The 27,500-nt window shown below is 43.6% G+C and overlaps 1 protein-coding gene across 1 annotated transcript in view; it reads left to right on the forward strand.

Annotated features, from left to right (window-relative positions):
- pcdh11 (protocadherin 11) overlaps window positions 1–27,500 on the forward strand; it is a 146,371-nt gene that overhangs the window by 15,778 nt on the left and 103,093 nt on the right. Inside the window, exon 3 of the mRNA XM_056600396.1 lies at window positions 1–235. This exon is cut by the window's left edge and continues 2,273 nt beyond it. Coding sequence (XP_056456371.1) covers window positions 1–235 — 235 coding nt within the window. The remainder of the gene's footprint in view (window positions 236–27,500) is intronic.

Below are 27,500 nucleotides of genomic sequence, written 5' to 3' on the forward strand. Positions count from 1 at the left end.
CTTAGCCAAGCATTACAAGTCTGCGTCCCCCCAGCCCACCTTTCAAATCAAACCAGAGACACCGGTGGCCCCAAAGAAACACCACGTAATCCAGGAGCTCCCCTTGGACAACACGTTCGTGGTGGGCTGTGACTCACTCTCCAAATGCTCCTCGACTAGCTCCGACCCGTACAGTGTCTCAGAGTGCAGCTGTCAGGGGGGATTCAAGACTGCAGGGCAGATCACCACTCGACAGGTAATTCATGACTTCCTTTTTAAACCCACCCACACTAGTCTCCTCTCGGAGTCCTACTGCTGTCCCCAAATAAGTAATCCAGAGGGGGGAGGGTGGCAGCAAGGACCTGGGGAATTCAGCCACACAGACCACCATGTCTACATGAATGTCATCTCCAACAAATACTGAGCCAGCTGCAGCTTTACAAATAATGGGCTACACAGAACAATAACTTATTTTCAGGAAAACATGGTTTTCATAATATTTTATAATCATCTGTAATTGCATAATCTTGAGGAAAACACATGTCCACGTTCCTAAACATTACCAAAGCCAAGAGTCAGCCTAGTGGTGTAATTGTCGTATCTAGCAATTCTATTATATTTCTAAGTATGAATGGCTGGTGAAAGAGCCTCTATTGGAGAGACAATTGCCCTCGTAGCTTTGATCTCCGCACTGCTGGATTTAAGGTCCAAGGGGGGAAGTACTGAAAGCTAATCTGACATGACCCATGTTTTTAAACAAGCCACACTGAGTGGTCAGTTAACAAATGTGGCAGTCACAGTCAGGCATCGATATGGGCGATTCACTGCTTCGAGTAATAATTGTAGTCAAAAGGTGAGAAAGCAGTGATTTTTGCCATGCCAAGGGCTATACAAATGCTTAAAAGGCTTCACAGATGAGGTGAAAAGTTCTGGGTTTTTTGTACTCAAAACATGAAATGCCGTCCTCAAAGTGCCACTGAATCTTCGTGGCAGAAATAAATTAATTTGAATGTCAAAGTACGTCGCAGTGCTTATGATTCCCCTAAGAGACGTGCCAAATGTAAAGTGCTCCAATAAATAAAATAAAAAACTGAGGGAAAAAAATAAATGAGACGTGAGGAGAGGTAGCCCAGAAGAAGCTCTCCTGCAAACGCTAGAGTGAGGCACTCTGGGAAAAGTGACAAACCACTGCTGTGTGTGAAGGGTGAAGGTGATACGCAAAGGTTGACATACAGAGGGAATGTTAGCAGAACCTGTGAATACCACACACATACAAACATAAGCTGAGGCTGTACGCACACCTTAGATACACTGAAGATGACACAGATGAATGTTGAATTGATACATGATCTCTTTATTATCTCTGATTGAATAATCTTTCTCTTGAAAGATACGATGTGGTATATGTTTTTTTTAAGAATATTTTAATGTAGATATGGACAATAAAGGGTTATTTAGTGTAGAAATATCTACATTAACATACCTACTTAACAAATAAAACTAATCTTAACAATCTACAATCAGTCATAAAAACTATTCACACAAAACTATCCTTTTCATTTTTATTAAATTACATTTGTGCTGGCTTATTTTCATGTTATTTCATGTTGATCATGACATATATATTATTTCTACATTTCTGAGCCAATTGCATCATACCGCATCAATGATTTGAGATGCCTATTATTTTTGTCTCACCACCGATTGCGACCACTTTCCAAATCATTTGGTGTTCTTACACATTTTGCTTTTGCTCCCAAGATGCCCTTCTTTGAAATCCTATGAGCTCTTTAAAACCCCTCATGACATAGATTTTCTCCATAAACGCCTGTTTATCCTGTGGAATTATTGTTGCTTAGGATCATTAATGGCGACACCCACATAGGCTTGCTAGTCATCCCCCTGATCCACCTTTTATCTGGGACCATGGCTAAAGCACAGCTCTGCTCACTGCTGTATAGTACGCAGATAGGAGCTTACCAACATCACGCCTTACTTCTGAGGAGCGCTTCATTTTGAAACCTCTTCATACCATTCCATGACAAATTGTCGGGATGATTATTTTTTATCGCCTGCTTTAAAATAGGCAGAAGAATTCAGTCAGTATGAAGAATTAAGAATTATCTTCCGTTTACATTTTCACATTTTGGATTTTTTTCTGGGGAAGACAATCTGTTAGACATTAATTTATGATCAAGGACAACAACATATCCTCATTTCCCAACGCCATATTCTACGCTGCTGATGTTTCTATACATGTAGAAATGAGAGCGGTCAGATGATGGTCTGTCATAACTCTGTGAGTCATCCTAGCTGGCAACCATTTACTGCGGCGTTAAGCAAACAATACATTTACTCCTCTCCTTCCCCCTGAGTGATCGATAAGTGATGCCTTCTTAAGATATAAGATTTCCCTGTAGTTTTTGGGTGTGCTTATTTAAAACCAGGTTGGAAAAATTACCCTAAAAAGGCCGCTGGCATGACAATTTATTTCCTGACGAGGAGACTATGGCTGCAGAGGTTAATTAAATGCACTAAAGGGTTAATCACTCGTTACACAATATGATTAAAATCACTGTAATTAGGTTTCAAATGAGGTTGATAAGAGGCAGGGAAAAAAAAACCTGCAGCCTTCCTTTAAGATTATCGGGGATGTCACATGTGCTCTCCCCCGGGGTGAGAGAGATCCTGAGGATGGGAAGAGATCTACGACGAGATGACCTCCAGCCCGGTGTGGGGAGCCCCACCACTTTATAATACTCCCCTTATTTGATCCTGTCTTACTCAAATCGTTCTCATTGTTCCACCAAAGCTACGTTCAACACATGATCTCAAAATGGAGAAAGAAAAGTCTGAACATTATGAAGCCTTGATCTTTAGCGTGCAAACTGCTAGCATTGAAAAAGTATTATAATAAATCTAATCTTTTTTGAAAAAGTGAGAGATTTAAACAGTAATAGTGCCTTAGAATCACCCATCAAAGGGAAGGAGAGAGCAAGAGGAGGAAGGCATCCAGATGAAGGTCAAAGCAAAATGTTTTGCCGAGACATTACAGATGTAGCCGCTAAAGAGAAAAGCTTGTCAACAAGGACGCCTCGGAGAGCACATATTTGTGCCACAATATGGCCACATTATACGCAAAAGAGAGTTATTTGCAAACTCCCTCTCTCTGTCCCCTTCCTCTCTCCCTCCGCACTATTTTCTCACTTCTCCTCCGACATTGCCCCTCCTCTTCAGTTTATTCATCTCGTCCTTTGTTCTTTCAATGCGCTGCCGACATCTTATTGGAGGTCAGTGTGCCTGCGGCGATAAGCGTGTCATTCTATGTGTTTCCTCGGACCCAGATCAAATGCCACACCGGCTCTCCATCAGCTCACATATCATGAATATTGTGGAATGCATGAAGCCAATGCATTTCCTCTTCTGTTTTGGTCTGTGTTTCCTGGAAAGGCTCATGGTGGGGGGTGTTTAGCAGTGACTCGCAAAAATGAACTCCTGTCCGATCTTCATTTATTTACATTATTTAATTATGTCTACACTACACTATACATAACATATTTTGATCACCATATGTGGTCAATTATTCTCCACTTATTGTAAAACCCTCAAATTGTAATTTTGAGATTAAAAAGAAAAGGGAATTGGAGGAACAAGCCTTGCCACGGTTGACTAAACAGCTTTCAGTTTGTGTGGTTGAGGTGGTTAGGGTCACTCTTTCACATACCATGATAAACAAGTGCTCATGTTGACTCATAGTGATGGAAATGGCCCAGAAAGAGGGCCCCGCCTTCTAAGAGGTTAACTAGGTTGGCTTTCCAAATTGTATGCTTCTCATTCAATGCTCTATTCTTCTATCCATTTACCGTTGTGTTCTTTTCATGCTTTCCTCACGGCTCAGGCTAATATCTATAATTGTATGCTAATGTCATGCTGTGATTAAGGTTGCTAACATCTTGTCTGCCTGAGATGTTGGTTAAAGATGCATTTCTGATGGGTGTTTCGGTTGTTTTTGTTAAATCTTGTACATATCAGAAGACCCACAGGCAAGGGTCCAAAACCGTGGGCTCTAAATTGATTCCAAAATGGCTTTCCAAGGGACAAACAAGGAGCCGTGTGATAGTGTGGTGGGAGACAAAAAAAGACAAATCGGATGTAATGATTGGCTACGACTGCATGCTCTGATAAGTACAGGAATAAAACAAAAAGCAAAATCTGTGACACTTGCAACATTCTTCAAGGAGACCTGACAAGATTAACACTTTGACTGTCAGCCATGCCTTGAAGAATGCTTCACTTATTATTTTGCAGCCTAGGTTGCACAGAGCTCAATGATATTGTAACGACAATCTCCCTATATCTGTCTGTCTCTCTATATTTCAGGAGACGGCTCTGAAACCACCACACTATGGCACACTCTGTGGCACAGCCCGCTCCCACAGGATTAAAATCAATCTCTAGCTCCCACCCACCTCAGGGGAGGAAAACAAAAGCAAGAGGGAGGGATGAGAAAAGAGAGGGGGAGAAGGGCAGAGGGAGGAAGGAATGAAGCAAGGAAGGAAGGAGAGAACTGCGAAGAGGTGAAACAAGTTCTTACTGTCTCAACAGCCTCAAACTCTGCCTCCTCGCTCAAGTGGCCCGGGGTCGGGGAGGGGGGGACAACATGCACTTGGATTGCCGTTTAGCGGGGGGGGTGGGGGGGATCACAGATGCCCTCAAACTTGATGACGCTCCTCTTTCATGGTGATGCTGAACTGCTTTACCCAGACCCCTCCCCACACTATAGGTTCACTTCCCTGCTTTGTCAAGGACGATGCGCTTGGAGGTCATAAAAAACTAACTTCCAAACTCAAGTCCCACCCCTCCTCCACCTCCACCACCACCACAACCACCACAGACCGCTCTGTAAAATAAGGAAAACACAGTCAGCAGACTTGTACAAAGTATGTTTATATGTATGTGTGTATGTTTATCTATCACAGAGTTGATGGTGTTTATATTTATTGGTTATTATTTGATTTTATTTCTTTGAAAATTGCCACGTGGACAATTTATTTTCTTACATGATGTTTTTGTATGCTTTAGTAGCTCTTTCTGGGCTCGCAGAGCTTGTGACAAATAGTGTTTTGTTTTTATTAAATGCTGCAAAGTCTACAATGAGGCCTATATCTAGTGTTTTATGCCCACCTCACAGTTTTACCCTTTTTTACTTTTGGTACAAATATTACCCTTTCTTGTGTCCCCCACTTTTGATGCCACTAAACGCATTTCATCAATAATGTGGCTGACGTTAGAGAGCAACGCATGGCCCCCAATACAACGGTACCACTTAATTAGTTGTGCATCACCACCACCCCCCCCTCCACACACACACAGACACAAACACACCCTTGTGGTATGCTCTCGAAGTGGTCAGAATAGCGAGCGGAGAAGTTGAATAGTCTAAGCAAAGCCACAATGTCACAAGACTAAACGGCAAGTCCTGTAAACAAAAGCTGTTGATGGAGAGCAGGAATAGCTGAGGTGTCGCACTAAGCTTGACCTTTGTGGGTGTCACACTGACCAATAAGCCGGGGTTGACTTATCCTGTGGAGAGAAAAGGAGATAGAAATGAAGAGGAAAATTGCGTTATTAAAAAATAGAAAAAGAAATAAAACAAGAACTCAGATTGCGAAAAGCAGAACAAACACAAATCCTCAGGCAGTCTTTAACAGAATTTGACTCAGTGGGCTTCAGCACAAATTAGCTTAATTCTGTGCACTTATTTATATTCACCTTATTTATTAAAGTGACAGGTTAAGATAGGGAATGCAATGCAACACCAAATCGAGAAGGTAATCCAGTCTCCAACCTAAAAGCAGCAATAAAAAGGAAACACTCGACAAGAACAATCCACTGTAGTGCACTTACTTCCCTCGAAGCGCACAAACGTTTGCCTCCGCTGTATTCCCTCACATAGAATATATAGAACACTTTATTCACTTCCACACCAGTAACTTGATGGTAAGCAGCATTGTTGTCCAGTAGTCCTGTTTATTGGTAAGCCTAAGAATGCTTCAATAGGTAAAGCCCAGGGGGCTATGCAGTACATATATATGTATAAATATATAAATATACAGTATATAGCCATAGAATTAAAACCATTAAAATAGACATGGCCTGCATAATTGAGTTATTTAGGGTGGCATTGACCGGCAGCCATTTTTCTAAATGTGTATTATATACAACACAACAATTAAAACTTGTCCAGAAATCAGTTTTTTTGTCTTATTATCTGAATATGGTGTTAGAAGATGATGTCTACTTTAAAGCTTTTAATTTTATATCTTACCTCATAGCGAGTGACATTGCTGTATCAGGAGGAGGTGTGTTCATGTAATTATGGTATCAAACGTATTCTCCACTGCGTAGGAGTCCAGAGTATGGTCTATACATAGCATCCTAGCACTGTGTAATGGTTAGATTTGCCTGATCTTTGGGGAAAAATACAAAAAAAGAGAAAAACATCACAAAAAAATAACAATGACACCCATATATGGGTATACTTGTACGGGAGACAGATAACCTCACTTTTATTCAATGTGAAATACAATACGCACCTTACAGGATCTTTGTAATTGACTTTGAGTTGCCGGTGTGTTGAGAAAAATGTAAAATGTTTGGTTTATGTATGTGTGCGCTTCTGAAATTGATTAAAGTCTTTTTGCATTGTAATTTTATTTCCATGACTCTTATTTTTCATCTAGGGGAACAACAAACAAACCAAAAAAGATGTTATTGTTGTGCATAAATAAGCATTATCGCATATCTTCCATTTCCCTCACTCAAAATTGTTTAATTTTGCAGAGAGCATAGTATTTCGTTAATGTATGCTAGAAAAGTAATTATAGAAACGCCGATGCTATAATGAACGGTTAGAGCATAAAAATACATATTTCCTAGGACCCCCTGAATGTGCTGTACTGATCCAGCACTAGAGCCAGACCGGTCGTGTTAAAAGTGTGCTTTTGCAGTGTTACAACTTTAATTGGCTCATCACTGAAGCTATGCAGAATATTTTTCCTTTTCCCCTTCTGTTCCGTGCACCAACACAAGCCAACCAGTGGGATGTGACAATGATACCGTTTAGATACACATCTCTCATTAGGAACAGATTACAGCAAAGAAGTTATGGAAATTTCTGTGTGAGAAAATACATCCTTTGAAGTGCACAGGCAGAAAACAAAAAGAAAAGTCTGAATAGTTATTTTTTGGCTTGCTGATAATGATCATGTGATAATAATAATAATAAGCTTGCCTCTATGATGTACAGTATGGCTTAAACACACTGAAACAAAGCACACATAGCAAATCAGAGAGATGGAGGGGGGATCAACCCAGAGTTGTTACTGGGGCACAGCGATCAAAGGTGTTGAAAGCCAGCCTGATGCTGCCAGCTAATTTTATCCCGAAATATACAAGTAACGGTGCGCACAGGTGTGCTTAGTGTCCTCACGCCTTCTGTAGGCGTACAAACCAATGTCAACCTGCTAATAATATCATAATGTTCACTTGATAAATGCCTCGTTCTCACATGGTCCAGCAAAGCACACTTTTAGAGCAGAATTAATAAGCATTGGGTCTGATTTCCAACGAGTTGTTGTGGCTCATTAAGGTTATGGACTGTTCTCAAAATCAAACCAAAGTGGTTTGATTTTGGCTCACATCCATTATATGGATGTGAGCCATCTCTTAAACAGGGCCAACAGCTATGCATGGAAATAGAGCAGAGACTGTAGCTGATGAATGGATTTGACTTCATTGTATGTATTTATTTATAAATAAATACCATTTGATCGGGCTACAATATGCACAAAATGTTGTCAGTAAAGCAAACACTTGCTATGTGAGCCATCATAATTACAGTTCCTTAAAACCTATTTGCTTTTCTTTCTATTTTCTCACCATTTCCATTTTCCTTGGATGCATAAGCAATTGTTCCCGGGTTTCTCTCGTTCGTAACATGTGCTTGCGATTTCGTTATAATCTTCAGAGGAGAATGTACACTCATTTGAACTTGTCATTGAAAAGAAACAAAAGAGACGTAAAGTTTTCCCTGCTTTGTATTGCGGAATGTCACCTAGAGGCTCGGTTGACTGTTTTTTTTTCAGACCTGCTGTCCTGACATGTCCATTAATTATTCATGAGGATGTAGAATTCAATTTCATGTAACGGCCCTGAAAGCGAGTCATGTATAGTCAGTTTGATTACAGATAATGCAATGATATGTCTGTGGGCAGAAAAACACATTTCATATTATTCTAAACACACACACACACACACACACACAAACACACACACACACACACACACACACACACACACACACACACACACACACACACACACACACACACACACACACACACATACTCACGAGCGCACAACCAAGCAAACATGTGTGCACCTCCGTACATTGAGTGTGTGTGTGTGTGTGTGTGTGTGTGTGTGTGTGTGTGTGTGTGTGTGTGTGTCTGCTTAATGTTTTCACAAAAAAAATTTCTTGCATGGTGTAAGGCTCATTAAAGTCAGTCCCACTTTTACTAACCTGATGTACCTTCTCGCTCCAAATACCAATACAGTGACATTCCATTTTTTATTAGAATCTTTAGAGTGAGGCAACTCTATTTTGGCACCAAGTGTGAATGTCGGCACGGGGACCCAACCTTGTGACTTTCCTCAACCTTGAGCATGTAATCACTGTGATCCTATTTGTTTGTGATATTATCAGTAACTTCCCTTTATTATGTAAATTTAACATAATGCCCGGCGTTATTCCAGAATCTGTCTGGGTAAAATTTCAGAGATGCTAGCAGTGATAACAAATGCCCATTCTTCCTTCACATTACGTTGATTTATACGACGCCCACACAGTCCACCGAGATCATGTTGTCATCTGGTGCACAAATGACAGACTGACACTAACCAGCTCCATAAATCCTGCGCATTGTCTCTGCTTGGGCGGCAAAGGGGCCATTTGCGCCGCCATTGCGGCGTGGAAACGGGAAGAGTTAATGGGATTCTTCAAAAGGACAGTTTGGGCTCATCTAATTGGTGCTAAGGTGCAAATCTATGCAGGAATAATAGATCACTTCCTCCTTAAAAAAAGAAGAAGAATGACATCATTTCAAGTTTTATCTGTCATAATTACCCAGAGTTCCTTGCAGTTCAATAGTTGTGCGTGTGTGTGTGTGTGTCGGTTTTGAATTAAGAAAGAAACAGCCTGCCCCAATTCCTTTGCCTTTCCGGATGCATCCATTGGTCAAGGTGTCCGGTGGGAGGTTCTAACGATTTAGCCGAGCACCATGTGTATCTGGGGTGGGGGGTTGGGGGGGGGGGACATGGGAGCCCTGAAGCGGCTCCCTAAGCAGGGGCTATTTTATGCATGTGCTGTGCAGCGGTGCAGGAAACACGGCGATGCACTTGCTGTTGCACTCCACTCAAGGCAACGCACAATCGGTGCCAAATCTGTGAGAGGCTGAATTATTCACTCACCCCCCGTAGCAGCGGCGGTCTCGCTACCTTTTGTGTGTGAGCAAGAATCAAATCAGTGTGGAAGACCGTGGAGTGGCTCTCATTCCGGATACACAGAGTGTAACGCAGCAGCCTGGAGATTGTTTTCATTGGAAACAATCCTGTTGATTAAAGCAGTGGTGACTCGCTGGTGGGGCTCTCAACTATACATTCGGATTGCTCCTACTCGTGTTTTTCCTTGTTCAAATGCATGATCTAAAAACAGCCCTGGTTCAGGGTAAGCAAATAGCACACGGCTGTCAGTGAGGGGCTGTTCCTTTCAGGGGCGAGTGAAATCATGGCAATAGGTTGGTTTAATAATGGTTCAGTAGGTTGTGGCAATGCATCATGTGCGGACGTGTGTTCACTGGTGTTCCAAGGTTTTAGCAGGTTGTCAGTGCCTGATTGGTCTGTACCATTTATGTTACTCCAATGTGGTTAGGATAAGTGAGGTTAAGGGTACGACTCCCCCCTCCTCTGTACACATTTTTAGCCCCTTAATCACAGGGCTTTAAGGTTGTTTTTTGGGATGTCATGAGGTTTAACGCTAATCTTCCTAAAGCACAGAGACAAACACAAAGAGAGGTACACACAAATTAAGTTAACTTTTCTTGTTTTGTCTAGATTTTGTTTCCGTGTGTGTCTGTCTGTGTCTGTGTGTGACTCTGTATGTGTGTGTGTGTGTGACTCTGTGACTCTGTGTGTGTGTGTGTGTGTGTGTGTGTGTGTGTGTGTGTGTGTGTGTGTGTGTGTGTGTGTGTGTGTGTGTGTGTTATTATGAATTATAGTATTTGTTGGACCAAATAGACTAACTACAATAACTACATCTATATTCTGTTGATACCGGCGTCAAAGCCTAACCGTAATAAGTCTATGTTTACCTTTATATTTGATTGTCACGTTATCCCCTCCACTCTGTGTGGTGCTGCAGGGCTCCCACAGACAGCTCTCTGTGGAGCCATGTGCCATTGTTCACTGCAGCTTTCAGGCCTCAACGTGATCCAGACCCAATGACCTCATCCTGGACATTCCCTCAGATGCAGCTCATGGTTGAAGGGCTGCAGCCAGGTTAAATTAGTGCTAATGCTATTATTTTGTTTAAATATTGCATGCCAACAATCCCTAAGGTGGATGTTTAGGCTTTGAAGCTAATGAAACCAGCCGGGTCTTAAGGACCGATGGCAGAGAGGAGGGATCCTCAGTGCGTCTGCGGAGCTAGGCGGGAGGTGACTGCTTTAAGACTGTCAGACCGGCCGTGCCTGTGGCCCTCCTAATCCTAGGGAAGAATTTGTGATTTGCTTTTGTCTAAGAGATTTGGCGGGCGATAAGATGCCGGCCCCCGTCCTTAGAATAGCAGATAATCTGGTTTGAACAGAGGACTCAGGGGGTATTTATCCAGCCTTAACATTTGCCCGACCAGATGGCCCTGACTGGGGCGAGCGGCAACCCCCCAAACCCCGTCCATACCCCCACTGACTTCCTGCCCCCACGCCCCCCCTCTTCTGCAAGGGCCAGATCAAAAGAAAAAAGGCCAAATGAAAAAAGAACAGTGGGACTATAATCAATGTTGTTTATTTTGCTGCTTGACTCCTTAAGTACTTGAGCCAGATTAGAGGCTTTCCAGCAGATTATCGGGACAGACCGTAGACAATCGCCTTCCTCCATCCTAACAGTCTACCATCCACCCCGAAGAAGAAGGCAACTTAGAGTGCAGCCGGCTCCTTATACCTGATTAGGCCTGTTGCAAACCCTCTTACAATTAACCGGCCAGTGTGCTAATCAGAATTTCAAGACATCCCATTATTTATTTTTATTTTCTTTTATCAGCGGCCCAGTGGACTGGTCGTACCCAGCCGAGAGAACACACTCTCTGAGTGATATCTGCTAAGTAGCCTCCTTTGAACCGACCCGTCGACACACACTGCAGACCCACATCCCACTCGGGGCTAATCGTAACACTTTGGACAGAAAGGGTGTGTGTGTGTGTGTGTGTGTGTGTGTGTGTGTGTGTGTGTGTGTGTGTGTGTGTGTGTGTGTGTGTGTGTGTGTGTGTGTGTGTGTGTGTGTGTGTGTGTGTGTGTGTGTGTGTGTGTGTGTGTGTGTGTGTGTGTGTGTGTGTGTAGTCAAAGGAGGTCAGTACACAAACAAAATACACAGACTGCCCCGCTTTTTCGTAAAGTTGTCACACACACACACCGAAATAAAAGAGGTTTATTTTCTCCCTGTCTTCGATTACATGAGGGAACGGCTGCCTTGTAAAACAAAATAGATGCCAGAACGTGTTCGTCTGCTACAGTCAATCTGCTAGTCTGAATAGAAGCTGCAGCACTACGCCTACCTGCAGTCTGTGAAACGCAATCGCTCTGATTACATGGAACGTATGAGCGTGACGATCGTAATACGTCCCATCTCTTATTTTGGTTTCCTAAAGCCCACCTCTCTAACCTTATGCCTCTGGCAGTCATCTCAGGCAGAAGTGGACGCCTGTAACAACAGCATTTGTCTAATGAGATCAGCCCATTGGCTAATTAGAGCTAAGAGCAGCATTAGGGCTCTTGAATGCTTTACATGCACAGAGCAACCATTCTGCCAAGGCATTCACTTTTTTTCTTTTTTTTTGTATTTAATTTAAATGGCATATTGTACCAGATGCAGAACAGATCAGATCAGATGCAGACAGAATCTGGAAACATTTTGTCTTCTCATCTTCGCTAAATAAATAATCAATCGATAAAATGATTTGAGTTGTCTTGATGGTAATAGAAAGATATCATAAGTACTAGAAGCACCAATGGACAGTGGGGGGGAATAAGGTCTCAGAACTCGTATTCTGTTTCATGAATTTATTTTCAGCCCTCCACCCGTCTTTCGGGACTGGGTCCCGGTCAAGAAGGGATTCATAGTGTCCTTTGCAGAGTCAGACCTCAGACCCTTTGTCAGTGGTAATGTGCATCCGGGGCTAATTCCACTAGCTTGGCTCATTGGCTGTGCCAATTGCATTAGACAGTTGAGTCTTTGACTTGGAGCCAAGGCGTTGGCCTGGACAGCTCACACCAGCTTCAAGCTCCTTAGTTCGCTGATAAGGATATGTGATTGAGGGTTGTCTTATTAGGATGTGATTTCACTTACAAGGACACTTTTACTTTTCATATGTTGGAGAAAAAATGGAAAAGGGAAAAATTGTAAGGCTGAATAGATTCTGCATTAAATTATTGTATTCTCTCTGAAATCATATTCCACAATATACACACACAGCCTGACTAGAGGAAAATGTGAGATATCAAAGAAAGGGTCAGGGGGATTGTGAACATTGGTGTTTAATAATGCATCTGAATCATTGGCCATCATAAAGAATGGATGTGCTCGCAGTCTTGAAAGAGTGTTTGAAAGTTCTTCCTTTCAGAGGCCTTTCAGATAGATTAATCTAAGTTGTTTTGATCATCTTCAGCGGCACATGTTTTTCCTTCCTGAATGCCGAGTCATTAACTACTGGATTATATGTGTGCATTGCGGACTGAATGATGATATCATAGAATTTAGTGTGTGCTTCTCATGTAAACACTTTAATGTTATTCGTATTACAACAGCATGTTTTCATGTTAAATATTTATCGTCAATTACATATTTTATCTATTCATTTTCTAAGTAAAAGTGAAAAGTTTGACCTCAAGCGTTGTTATTCATACATCGTAGAAATGTTCTCTCCTTTTGAGATTAACTAAGAATAATACAATTCCCTTCCAATTTGCATTTAAAAACCTTCACTTCATAGACCCATCTCTATTCCATTTTGTAGCACATGTCCACGACCTCGCAGGTTTAAGTATTCTCCTGTGTTACTGTAGTTGACATTGTATGCCGTTCCTCACCTAGCAGACAAGAGACAAAAGAGCCAACCTATCTGCGGGGAGATGTATTTCTGCTATGGACAAAACCGCAGCATATATTAGCTTCCCGGCGTAAGCACCCAGGCATCGGCCGGGTGTGTTGGGGGCCGGGAGGAAATGGACACCACTCCAGTGAATTGTGCCGACCTTATTGTATTGTGCGGATGATTGTGTTCTGCACCCAGAGATAATGACTGTGCCCTACTTTGACTTTCCGGCAGTGACCTGAAATAAGGCGTACAAGTGAAATCGGAGCTTGGATGAACCTGGAAGTGATTAAGGTCACCAAGACAACACCACATTTGTTTGACATCCCCCCCCTGACCCCCACCCTCCCCCCCTTCCATCACAACACCCCTGATTCTCATCGACCCTGTGTCGGCTGCACATCCTTGGAGAGCCTTTATAGGACTCCTCCAAAATGCAAACATCGACCATTTGTCATCCAGGGTAGTCCAAGTAAAGAATAGGAAACACACTCCAATGTGTTGATTAACACAATAAAGGAAATAACAATAAAACCTGGTCTAGACAAATATCCAAATGGCCAAGTGTGCTTTCCTCCATAACCAATTGCATCCACTATGACCATTAATGGTTGAGTGTTTTTGCGCTGTACAACAGCACAACAATATTGTACGCTGCATAATCAATGCAGTGGACACCCAATGTGCCTACTCGTGTCAAATATTGCTTTGCATTCTCTATGGATGCTGAGTTCACAAAGGGGAAGTCAGGGAGGTCACAAACAGGTTCAACGTCGGTATCAACAGAAGAAAAGAGATAATGCAGTGCCGCCAGTAATACAATGTCAATAGGTCAATGTCAGATGAATGAGACTATGCTTTGTTTGTTTACAGACAGGCTTTGTCTGGGTTTAACTGGCATCCAGCATTCCATTCAAATTAGACAATCCTGCTCTGCGATTCATTATTAAGCAGCAAGACTGGGATTGCGGTTTGTGTGTACGGGTCTGGCTGACATGATGCATACCGCCTTAATGCATTGGGGAAAACATGGATAACATGAGATCATGGCCGGCCTCCAGAGGCGGGGTACACTGAGTGCTTCTCCCGCTTGTTTTTCTGTCTTCCTATTCTGCTGGGGATCAGCACGCCAGTCCTCTGCCAGAGCCTTAGTGCTCAGGATGACAACGGCTCTTCCTCTGCTGTGCATGTAAATCACTGTGTGACGTGTAATGAAATAATGAAGCGTGTTGCATACTTTATTTATTTATTAGTATTTTTGCATCAGAGAGAGAGACCGTTGGGACTCTTGGCTATTTTTAGAGACAACAAAGAGATTGCCAGGGGTGTCCAGTTCCTCTTTCGCTTTAACTTCTGGAGTTATTTCCACTTGCTATTGTTGTGCCACCACCAGGCCCAGTGCTTAGACACAATTTCTGGGAGAATTAGACTCCGTAGTATGTGCCCTCCAGGCACATACCATTACGCCTCCCTGGGAACCAAAAGATGGATGGTGGTTGTGTGGCTATTCATAAATGGGGCAGATTCAGGACTATGAACGTATCCATATATTTGCAATGGGACATAAATGCATTTCAGATATCTAATTGAGGTCCCCTTTGGCCGCACACTGTAGGATAAGTCTGTAGGATAAGTCTGTAGGATAAGTCTGGGCAGGAAGCAGGAAGTGCATTGTCGCTCAGTAAAATGGGGCAGTTGTTCACTCTGCAGAATGCTGGGGGTTTGTAGTGTGCTGTTCGCTTTTGGATAGCTTCACTGCAGTGCACACTAGAAGTAAAGAGCAGAGTTTAAAAAACGTATCACAGGGGTGTAGAAATAAACCTTTTAGGTACCTAAGCCTAATCGCCGAATCTTACTCCCTTGGCCTCTGACCTTTTAAAACCAACCCTGATTTAATCCCACTGTTTCCTTGTTGTGTGTGTGTGTGTGTGTGTGTGTGTGTGTGTGTGTGTGTGTGTGTGTGTGTGTGTGTGTGTGTGTGTGTGTGTGTGTGTGTGTGCTTCTACCTCTGCAAGTTAGCTTTTTTTATGGTTCTTTTTTGAAGTTATGAGACACATTCATGAAGGATCCCTTCAGCCAGGCGGTTGTCTTCAGCGCTAAGCTCTACAAGGGATGAATCCCGTTAAAACACCATTACCGTTCCTACCGCTCACTGCAATATTTGACATGGAAAATGTGAATCTACGGATCCGCTGTGATCGAATCTTCTGCTCACTCGTATGTATTCCCCGTTATTTCTTGAAAGGAGCAGAGAGGGGCGATCATGCCATTTCCTTCTCAGATCGGTAGGTATTTCCACCCTCCGAAGTCATTTGAATGATTTGTGGTAATGCGGATCATGTCCTCATAAGTTGAGACACATTCTCCTCCTTTCCTCCCGGCAGGTGAAGGCATTCTGCCGCTGGCGGGCCTAATGTTCTGGCGGTACCGTATGCTTTTGCACGGCTGATCCTTTCAGAGGGCAGGGAGGCTGTTTTGACACGTGCTGCCAAGCCGCACATTTGGAATTACTGATAATGCACGGGACTTCCCGTTCCCTGAAGAGCATCTTTAGTGTGAGTGTAGGAGCAATGTTGCCTCCATCTTACCATAATATTTCAGCCCAATGTATAGAGTTTGGATTCCATAAATGGCAGACCCCCCCAAAAATAACGGAGGCGAAAAGTGAAACCTGAAAGGAATTTCATGTCGAAAAAGTATCCCTGAAAAGAGCAGATTCCAAACTCTTCTATCTATCAGTGCTGTGGTTCTCCCCCTCATCCCTCAAACGGCTAACCTCCAAGGGGCTGGGGACTCTTCAGTTAAGACCAAGGAACTTTTCTATTGTAATGGAGAGAATACTGTGGAGAATGATAGGAATTGTGAGTAGTATGCTGCCGGAGTAAAGTTAAAAGGAGAACAAGCCCAATGGAAACCCTGGGAATAATTCAATTTGACTTAAGACTCTGTCGCGTCCTACAGCAAGGGGATTGACCGCAGCCCAATGAATTAAAATTCATGAACTACTGAAGAGTGAGCTCTTCATGAGGAATATGAATATGAGACCATTTTTAAGTAGGCTATGGTGATATTATTTAATTTTAATTCCCAATAAATGAAGCTATTAGTTTACCTTAAATTAAAAGCAGAAGGGCTCCCTGGGAGATATCTGATCCGCTGTGTAACTCATTTAACAGTCGGTTAGGAGCCCCTCTGTTGAGCTCCAGCCAGCTGAAATCAGTATAACGGCAAGTCTTCGACAGCCTCCTGGTTCCAATGTCTTCCCTGGGTCCTGTGAGCGGAACATAAGTATCTATAATGAAGGGAGAGAAACGAAAACCTAAACGCATCTCAAGAGAAGCGTCATGGGGACCGCAGCAACGCAGCTCGAGAAGCAGAGCGGGGATTGTAAGGAGACACAGAGGCATGATGCGCTCTGTGTCTCCACGTTCAGGATATGCTAGCCTGTGAGGAACACACACACACACACACGCACACACGCACACACACACACACACCCACACACACACACACACACACACACACAGACGCACACACACACACACACACACACACACGCACACACTCACACACACACACACACACACACACACACACACACACACACACACACACACACACACACACACACACACACACACACACACACACACACACACACATAGCATAGTCGGTAATGCATTCTAGCCACAGGAAATCAATAGAAAATCCAGTATTTTACTTTCACACATCTACAATACAAATAACTCATTTGTCAATTGTGCTTAAAGAGGCATACAATGGCAGAATAGAGAACATTGGGTTGCTGGGATAATCCCTCAGAAGATTTAGCCTGACGTTGCCTTAAGGAATAGAAGGGAACAAGCAGATCCTTTAGGTCCCACCCACCTCTCTCTCTCTCTCTCTCTCTCTCTCTCTCTCTCTCTCTCTCTCTCTCTCTCTCTCTCTCACTCTCTCTGCCTCCATGAAAGCAGAGTTATCACGGCTGCGATCCAATTTTTTTGTTGTATTGTGTTCTTTGATAAACCAATTAATCCGTCAAGTGAAAAGATGTCAGCTCAGATTAGGCCTTTCCAGTGAGCTCAGCTCCTCCCGTCTGCGGCCCGGGGCTACGCAGCGTAATGCTACGTGTGTTAGCATCTTTATCAGCACATGTATCTCAGCCTGTATGAGTATTCCTACACATATCTGTTTCTGTGGGAATGTGTGGGATGCATGTGTGTGTGTATTTGTCTGTGCATCAGTGTGTGTGTTTGTTTGAGCGTTGTTGTTTTAGTCGCTCTGTCAGGAGCCGCTGTTTCTTCGTGTCCATCCCCATGTTTTGGCTTGCTTCTCCCGAGACTGTGTGTGTGTGTGTGTTTCTGTGTGCGTGCTTGTGTGGATGTGTTTCTGTGTGCCTGTGTGTGCAAACTTCTGTGTGTGTATATATATATGTGTGTCTCTATGTGTGCCTCTGTGTGTGTGTGTGTGTGTGTGTGTGCCTGTATATATGGCGTTGGCTTCTTTATGTATGCCTCTGTGTGTTTTTGTGTGTTTGTGTTTGTGTGTGTGTGATAGTGCGGTCCTATGCGTTTCCGCGTGTCCGCCTACGGTTGTGTTAAATGACGGCGCTCCGTCTTCCTCTCCTGTGTGGGAGACTTTGATTTGTGAGCAGATCGCACAATGCCTCCCCACCGCGGCTCAGCCCTCCATCCCCCCCAAGCCCCCCTCAGCTCCCCCCCCCCCGGCCCCCCTCTAGCTTCTCAGCGAGCAGCCGGCTGCTGCCTGCACACCCAGGCCCACGCCAACACCTAGTAAACACCAATCACAATCAGGAGACATTCACTCCCTATCGCCTAATGAACACCCACCAAGCAGCACCAGCCACCCCCCCCCCCTCCCCCCCCTTCCCCCCCCTGTCTCCTCTCGGCCGTATTCTACGACCACATCAGTGCCCCCGATGTATGGGGTCTCTGATGTGGTCTGATATGCACCCCAGCGCTGGGGGCCGGCGCTCGGTGGAGCGAGAGATTTGGCTGTAAATGGAAAAAATCAAAAATCTAAAAGAAAGTGCTTCCCGGATAATGAGTGCTGGAGTGTGTTCTCCTGCAGTGTGTTCTCCTGCAGGGTGTTCTCCTGGAGGGTGTTCTCCTGGAGGGTGTTCTCCTGGACCGACCCTTTGTCCAGCTGAGTCGGAGTGGCGGCTGAGGGTTCAATAAGGTCCCGGTTAAGCAGCGGTTACAATGCCCAGCCCTCAGGGAATTGATTTTTCTTTTTCTGTTATTGTTCTATTTTTTTGTGCCGAGGTGGCCGAGTTGGGGGGGGGGGGGGGGATTGGGGTGGTGTGGTGTAAGCAGACCTGGTGACTGATCTGTCCACGAGTTAGGAGATTAGAGGGCCTGGAGAACTGATTGAGCATGTCCCAACCATTTATTTAGCATCTTTCAGCAGCTGGGGAGGGGAGGAGGGGGGGCTCGCCAAAGGTAGAGCCTCTGTTAACCTGGCGGAAAAAAACAAACATGCCAGCAGTTGGTATGGCTCTGTGTGTCTGTTATGCCTAATGGAATATATCAATTCCAGGGCTGTTGTTAGGAGGAGGGATGGGGCTGGTGGCGGGGGAACGGTTCACAATTACACGAACAAACCCTAGTCAAAAAGCTTTTTATTTTTATTATTTATTAAAAAATAATGCTCTCTCTCTCTTTTCTCTCCATCGGTCTTCTCTTCTCAATGTAGCTGCTTGAGTGCTGTCACTGGCAACTCCTGTGTGTGCTATTTAGCAAAAGTGCATTTGCAGTTTGAAGAGCATCCCAAGCTAATGGTGGCTTCTAATTGCATTACCTGGAGGAGACTGATGGCGCCGGTTAGAACGGCTGGCCTCAGTTCAGGCTGTGTTGAAGACAAGTGCATCTTACAGGTTATACATCATGTTGCTAACTGGAACCTTCTGTTGACTAAGTGATTCCTTGACAGCACCGCAATGTTGCCGCACATCCCCCCCCCCCCCCCCCCCCTCAAAGTAATAGCATGACCAGCCTTTACTGAAACAACAGAAACATAACAACCTCTCCAAAAGTTGTGAAATAAAGATCAAACAATGGCACAGCATCTCTTCCAGATCTACCGTGTCTGTGAACTAATACGTCTTTATTCTGCTCCGGTGTCTGTCGAATGACAGATTCATCCAGCTTCCTATATTCACTTGCATTTGTCTTGGTTTACCAACCAGCCAGTAGCCTCCTGTCAGCACAACACCGAGGTCTGTTTCAGAGTATGACGAAGACTTAAGTTCTGTGTATTTCATCCTATGAGAGGAGAACACAGATAGACAACACAAATTGACTCTGTTTAGTCTGGCTTTTATCGGGATTAGAGACGTCAGCATTATGTGCATCTCCAATCAGCTGGCTGCACAAACCTCTTGTGTGATTGGATACGACAATAAGGCTTACGCTTCCAAGCAACTTCTGTCATCCATTTGGAGGTGTAGACTGAAGGGCTCTATTTTTTCATAAATGCATTTAAACTTTAATTTATTATTTTTCTTTTTGGTTATGCTATTTCAGAGAGGGACTCATAGTGAGGTGGTAACAGGGGCGTAGGAACGAGGTTAACATTGGAGGGGACACATATCGGAAACCTGACAGATCCATTAATGGTCCGAAGAGAAATATGTCATAAATGAACTACACTGCAAAACATTCACAAATGTATTTTATTCTTCTAAAAATATACATTTGTAAAGGAAAACACATTTTGAATGGCAGTATTGAACTGATACATATCAAATTGCAGGCCTTATCCTACAGGTTTGTAGACTGATAAATAACATGGGAAGAATATTGATCTAAATTTGAATTCGTATTTTCTGAATACCTTTTCTTTTCTTAGTTGGATCTTATGCCTCAATGAACACACAGGCAAAGGTTAAGGTTAAAGGGAAAAACAGCATCAAGAATTTTAACAAATACACCAACTTGTTTTTACTCTCGAGTAGCCCTATGTTCCACATTTCCTCTAACTAATTGGTGTGTGAAGGTAAACGAAAACGACATTAGAATGGATGTAATGAACTGATAAATATAAATTACTGTGTAGTTCTGATACAAATAAAAGCTAGATAGCACTGTAGTGTTATCCAACAGGGTCAAGCATGCCGTGGCACACAAAAGGTTGAAAAACAATGGCCTAGGCAAAAGAGCCAAAATGGTTTCTCCTCCTGTAATTTGCAGCCACGAATTGCTGGAAAATTGAATTCTTGTCTAATCAGCCAAATTCCCATGAATATGAAGGGGCCGCATATTTTTCAAATATGCCGCACTTTCACAGCATAAATTGCAGATTTCCGCGCAAAATATGGGGAGCTTGCATGATTTCATAATCCCTGCATTTTCGTTGCAAAAAAGTCACATATATCTTAGCAGAATGTTGAAAAATGTTGCGTTTACTTCACACAAGAGCAGCCATTTCCCCCTGTTGCCATGGGAACGTTAAGAAGTGACGTAATTACGCGACGTGAACGTAATCGAAAAGTTGCATTTTTCGCAAGTTCCCGCATTAATTCGCAAGTTCCCGCAATTTTTGCAAGTTCCCACAATTTCATAGCATAAAATTGCATAAATATGCTGCATAATCAAGGATTTTTGGCCGCAACAATCACAAAAAATTGCCGCATTTTACTGGAGGGACTGCTGTAGCACCTACCTGCAACTCTGCAGTGCTGGCTTTCCCTGATTCAACCTCACTAATGTCCAGCTGGACTTCATCTGTACTCTAATATGAAAGCAGTGGAGATTAATAAGGCATAGAAGAATACTGATGGGATTGTCAAGAACAAGGGAAAAACATAGAGACAGACTAACTCCTTTCTAGATGTGGGATATGTGTGACGTTACTCGTTTTCAAGTGACATGGGTTAAGTTAATAGAAAAATAATGTTATTTTTACACTCACTTAAATCAAATCGCTTTTTGTCCTTCACTTTACTGTAAAGTCTGCCAGCAAACGTTGGCTAGTAACGTTCATGATAACAACTTTTACCTAGCAAGAGTGTACTAGTTATGTTGAATCACAACTACATCTAAACATCAACAACTCTAACGTTAGTCTGAAAATATAATTATCCTCCTGGATAAAATTATGACCAACTCACATTTCCTTTCTTTTATTTCTTCCCCTGGAGAAAGAAATCATTTAAACTGCGCTGCTGCTGTCTTTTCATCGGCTCTAACCGGTCGCGTTAGCTGCAGACGCATCTCAAACAGTCTTGCGAGACAGCCGTATTCACGCGAGATCACGAGATCACGAGATCACGCGATTAGAGTGGCAGCGATCAGCAGCGGTAACCGCGGTGCTTACGTCCCCGGTGGAAATCAGGCTTTATGCCCCCAACTTAGCCTTCCAAGCAGAGATTCGAAGGCGTTTCCAGCCTGAAGGCCTTAACCCCCAACCGCCCCCAACCCTGCGCGCTGCCTTAAAGGCTCCGTGGGGGGCATACAACGCCATACATGGGGCCGGTGACAAGACGCTGTGTTGCACTTTCAAAATAAAAGCAAGTGAGTAAAATATTTAAAAATCAGATATTTTGCGGTATAATTTTTGGGTGGGACAAATGCGCCTGTCTCGAAAATTGGAGGGGACGTCCACCGTCCCCCCTGTTCCTACGCCCTTGGGTGGTAATGAGCGAGAGAAGGCTGGGGATGGAGGAGGAGAGAGGAGAGGTGCTGTAGAAGGCAGGTACCATCTTATGCCAATCACAGCATGGTGTTCTTACATGTTGTCTTGTAATATCAAAACTGAGATCGAGAGCTTCTCAAGATATAGCCTTCATTCGTTCAGTTTCAAACTATGGTTATTTATGAAGGTTTTTAGAGTCTGAGTCATTCACTCCTATTTGGTGTATCTGAGTATTTTAGTGTGCGGTTGTGTTAGAGAGTACGTATATTTGTCTGTGTGTGTGTGTGTGTGTCTGTGTGCGCGTGTGTGCGTGTGTGTGTGAGTGGTCTTGACGACACTTCAGGCACAATCGTGCGCCTACTCTTTTGTCTCCTTCTCACACCCACATCCAACCCCTATTCCCACTTTAGTCCGTCTGTCTCTCTCTCTCTCTCTTTCTCTCTTTTTCTCTCTCTCTCTCTCCCTCTCTCTCTCGCTCTCTCGTTCCCTCGCTCTCTCTCTCTCTCTCTCTCTCTCTCTCTCACTCTCTCTCTCTCTCTCTCTCTCTCTCGCTCTTTTTCTCCCTCATACTCTCTCTCTCTCTCTCTCTCTCTCTCTCTCTCTCTCGCTCTTTTTCTCCCTCACTCTCTCTCTCTCTCGCTCCATTTTCTCTCTCCCTCTCTCTCGTTTCTCCCCTTCTGGTTAATTCCCGTTCACTCACAAACCCCCTCCCTCCCTCCCCACATTTTGTTCTGACTCACTTCCTACGGAGACCGAAATGTCTGTGGACATTTATAGACAACATTAATGTGCACGGAGGATGCAAGGCCACAGCTTGCATCCCCTCCACCGTGGCGGCAGAACAGGAGGGATAAAAAATAAAACCCACAAGCGTTCCACAGCGCATTCTGCTGTGTGAAGTGAAAAAATAAGCTGTGTTTGAAGTTCTTATTGGTCTTTAGGGAGTCCCACCTATTGGGGACTGTTAACCTTTCACCGTTTTGTTATGAAGCAAGTGAGTTCCATTAAAATGCATAATGCATGAAGAGCAGCGATTGTGCGCCATTGATCAGCACTTGAATAAATTGAGTTGAAATACTATTAACATAACCAGTTACGCTTAAAGTGAGATGAATAAAGTGCAATGTTACACCTGCAAAAATTAGCTGCCATTAGTTAGGGCTTCGTAATGGTTAGAGTGGCCAGGCCAGCTGTAATAATCCATAATTTCAGCTATTTGGGAAATGAGCTGTCCCCTGCTTTCTGCTTTTGTTTGGCTGTCAACAGCTTTTTGCAGTTTTGTATTATTGCTTTTTTTATTCGATTTTCTATTTGATTTGCGTGGATTAGAGTGCATGTTATGTATTCACTGGTGTGGCCGAGTGCACTCAAAGTCCTTCATCACAACTTGAGCAGTACATACAGTCAAGGTCACGGTGCTTATTTAATTCCATACAAAAATAATGTATTCTCTACCACGTATAATATAATTCACTTTGTTTAAATTTAAATTTCATCTACACTGAACCAACCAAAGCTGGCTTTTCATTTCAGCTGACACTTATATAAGGATATCTGGACTAAAAAGCTCCATCCTACACAAAGAAGTCCTAGCAGTAGTAATGTTAGCAGGCCAAATACTGTCTAGTATCGACCAGTGATGGCTTTTCCTTTTGACATTATATTTGTGGCCTTCTACCAAATGCTCCAGCACACAGTTGTAGTGGTAGTCGTAGAGGCAGTAGATGTCGTAAAATTTAGCATCGGCTAGCATCACGTAGCAAGCCTTCCTCACAAACACTCCATGCCTACAGTAGTAGGGGCAATTTAATCTAGTATCAAGTTAATACGTATACCTATATTTGTATTATCAAACGTTCCAGAAGTCATAATGCTAGTAGTCATATCTTCTCGTATCGACTAACATAATAAGTACCATTTTACTACCAAACAGCTCAGCCTACAGTATAGTAGGCCTACTCCTAGAATTAGGGTGACCAGACGTCCTCTTTTTCCCGGACATGTCCTCTTTTCGAGACCTAAAAAATGCGTCCGGCAGGGATTCCAAAAACGTCCGGTATTTTGCCTCGTCGCAAAAAAAAAAATATATATATATTATTGTTATTATTATCTTTTTATTTTTTTTTGCCTCGTCGCATATTTGTGTTTCTGGGTCTTTCACATAACCTACTAGTTATTACCATTGTATATGTCTATGGTTATTACGGCCTTCCAAGTTCTGGAAATGGTATCTCCCTTACGTTCCACCTTCTTGCGCGAGCTGACTGTAGAGAGAGTCTGTCATTGGGCGACCGATCTCATGTGCTCGTTGAGAAGGTGCCGTGTATAGACGGAATGAAACCCCCACTGAAGTACGTAGGCTCACGATACAAACCACCCCCCCCCCCCCCCCCCCCCCGTCAACAATCTTGCCCGGGGCGCAATTGGACCTAGGATCGCCACTGTCTGCAGCCATGCCTAAACGTAAATGTAAGTTCACGGACGAACTAAAGAAAAAATACCCATGTTTTCGCCCCCCCCCCCCCCCCCCCCCCCGCGACGAAGTGTCCTCTTTTTCACAAACTCAAATCTGGTCACCCTACTAGAATCGACTTCGATAATTAGTATATTGTCCAACCAAAAACTTCAGCTTGGAGTTCTATAGTAATACTACATGGTATTGGTAGCACTGACCATGTTAATAACTGTACTACTATAGTACTACTATAGTAGTACTACAACTATATATCACGGCATGTTATCCACTAACATCAGTAGGATATATCCGCGTAGCCTTCAAGGTGTCTCAGTGTGACCCTGCCTCAGTGCGACCCCCCCTCCCCTCAGTGTGGGGCTGGTCATCACAGGGCTCCCTTATGACCGCATACCCTCCATGCACTCTCCCTTCAATCCAGCATAGAGCATTTGCATGTTCCCCCCCTTTTAGAGCAATTAGGGAGCTGATCGCAACGTGACAGCTGGCCTCAGTCTACCACCCCCCGCTTCCTTAATGTGCACGCACCTCCTCATGGCTCCTTGTTTTTCTGTCCTCCACTATCTCCTCTCTGTCATCTCCCCCCCCCCCCCCCCCCCCCATGTCTTTAGTTTTCTCTTTCTAGAATATGTAGGGCAATTAATTCTGCTGGATCCCTGGTAATACAACATATGTGTTTTCTAGATGAAACGCTAGGAGAGCTCTGTCACACACTCCGTCCCGCGCAGACTGAGGTTGACCCAAATTAAAAGACGACAGCAACCCCCGCTCCCCCAGCACATAACACACACGCACACACACATACACAATCACAGCCTCCCCACCCCCCTTGGATCTTACCAAACCCCCCAACACAATGTCAGAGGACGACCGCCCTCCAAATTAAATAGTAATGCGACTGTGACTTACATGCATCAGTTGACTTTTGGGTCCTGGCTTGCTTGGCTGCCTGGTACAACTAAGCAGAGGGTGCCGGCGATGTTTAATGTCTGGGACTATTCATAAATACCAGAGCTTATCTCTCTGAATATACATAGATGCTGCCCCATTACCTTCATCAGGGTGACCAGGTAAACATTCCTCATGTTGAATCGCCCTCTCACCTTAATCTCACTGTAAAACTACATTCCAGAACTCCAGAGTATTAATTGTTAATTGGTTTCTTTTTCTTGAAGGCACAGAGTGCATCCAATATTCCCGGAGAAAAACAGATGCTAAACATTGTCTTGTCTCACGTAGCAGAATCATCTTTTTCACAGGGAGTCCATAATGGGCTCCACAAGAGCTTGCTCCATTATTGTACCGGGGGCCCAGACTGCTGACCAATCCCCTCTAATGAAAACAAATGCAGTGGTGGCGGCGGCGGTAGAAGGCCGCTGCCGCGCGCCTCCCACCGGGTCCGCTGTCGTCTGGCTGTTAGCAGCCGGCCGCTGGTGGCCTATGCAGAATGGCAGGCTTGACAACCAAAGTGTGTCATTAGGGGTGGCTAGGTAAGCTGAGGGAGTCAAATGGTGTTCTCATGGCAAGTCTGTCGCTATTATAGATCACTGGAGCAGCTCAGATTTTTTTAGCTGAATCTATGTACCTCTCTATTGTTAACTATCTGTCTGTTTGTATGTGTGTCTGTCTGTCTGTCTGTCTGTCTGTCTGTCTGTCTGTCTGTCTGTCTGTCTGTCTGTCTGTCTGTCTGTCTGTCTGTCTGTCTGTCTGTCTGTCTATCCATTCATCCATCCATCCATCCATCCATCCATCCATCCATCCATCCATCCATCCATCCATCCATCCATCCATCCATCTATCTATCTATCTATCCATCTATCTATCTATCTATCTATCTATCTATCTATCTATCTATCTATCTATCTATCTATCTATCTATCTATCTATCTATCTATCTATCTATCTATCTATCTATCTATCTATCTATCCATCTATCTATCCATCTATCTTTGTAAATATTTAAATATTAATCAATCTTTCTCTCCGCCCACCCATCCTTCTGCCCGTCTGTCTGTCATCTGCCGGTCTATCTACCTCCTCTCTATCACAATATATATTTTGATCCATCTATATGTCTTTGTGCTGGCTCATCCATCTGCCTGTCTCTCTGTCCGTCTATGTGGACTGTCCTAGCACATTAGCCACTGTTTTGTGTTTGTTGAGACGGTCTGATGTTGGTGCCTTCAGCGTCTCGTGAAGACACCCCAGATAGAGTCTCTGTGCCCATGCTGCTCCGCTATCTGCCATGGCTCGTGATCAAACACTTCTGGTTGACACACGCAAGAGTGTTAACCACAATCTCATATCAGCTCTCCCCTATACCCCCAGAGAAGTCTGACGCGTACGGTGGCCGATTAGATTATTATTGAGTTTTCTGTGGATGTTATCCATCAACTCGTGAGAAGAAGAGAAGAAAACCAAAAAAACGTGTGATGATTATTTTTGTCATCCAGTGGCTCTGTTACAAGCCCCTAGCTTGTAGTGAACTACAAATGATGAAGAAGCCGAATATTGAAAGCTTCAGAGGCACATACACCTTTTATTAAACCCAAGCGACTGTTTTATTGTTTTTGGAGAGTGACAGAGGTTGGAATCAGGCCGCATTGCAAAGTTGAAGGAGTTGCTTTTATTCCATTATTATTTTTTATTTATTTAAACACAACTTTTGACAATGTCTGTTACTACCTCACTTCATTTTCCGCCACTTTAATCTCAGACAGCTTCTTTGAACTCGTGCTGTTGTTTCCCTGTGGTGCAGCAAACATAAGTGACTCTTCTCATTGCAAAGGGAACTGTTTCCAAGCATTCATGTCAGCCTTTGATGTCATTTGATCAAGATTAAATAATTAGGCCACCGTGTTGCACGATTAGTAACAAATGTGTTGGATATTAATGTGAAGACAAAACTTCCACTTTGTTAATTATCTTGTGCTCCCAACTCAAACAGTCCTAGTATATATCGATCATGTT

Source organism: Gadus chalcogrammus, chromosome 10, assembly GCF_026213295.1.
Source record: "Gadus chalcogrammus isolate NIFS_2021 chromosome 10, NIFS_Gcha_1.0, whole genome shotgun sequence".
NCBI classification, from domain to species: domain Eukaryota; kingdom Metazoa; phylum Chordata; class Actinopteri; order Gadiformes; family Gadidae; genus Gadus; species Gadus chalcogrammus.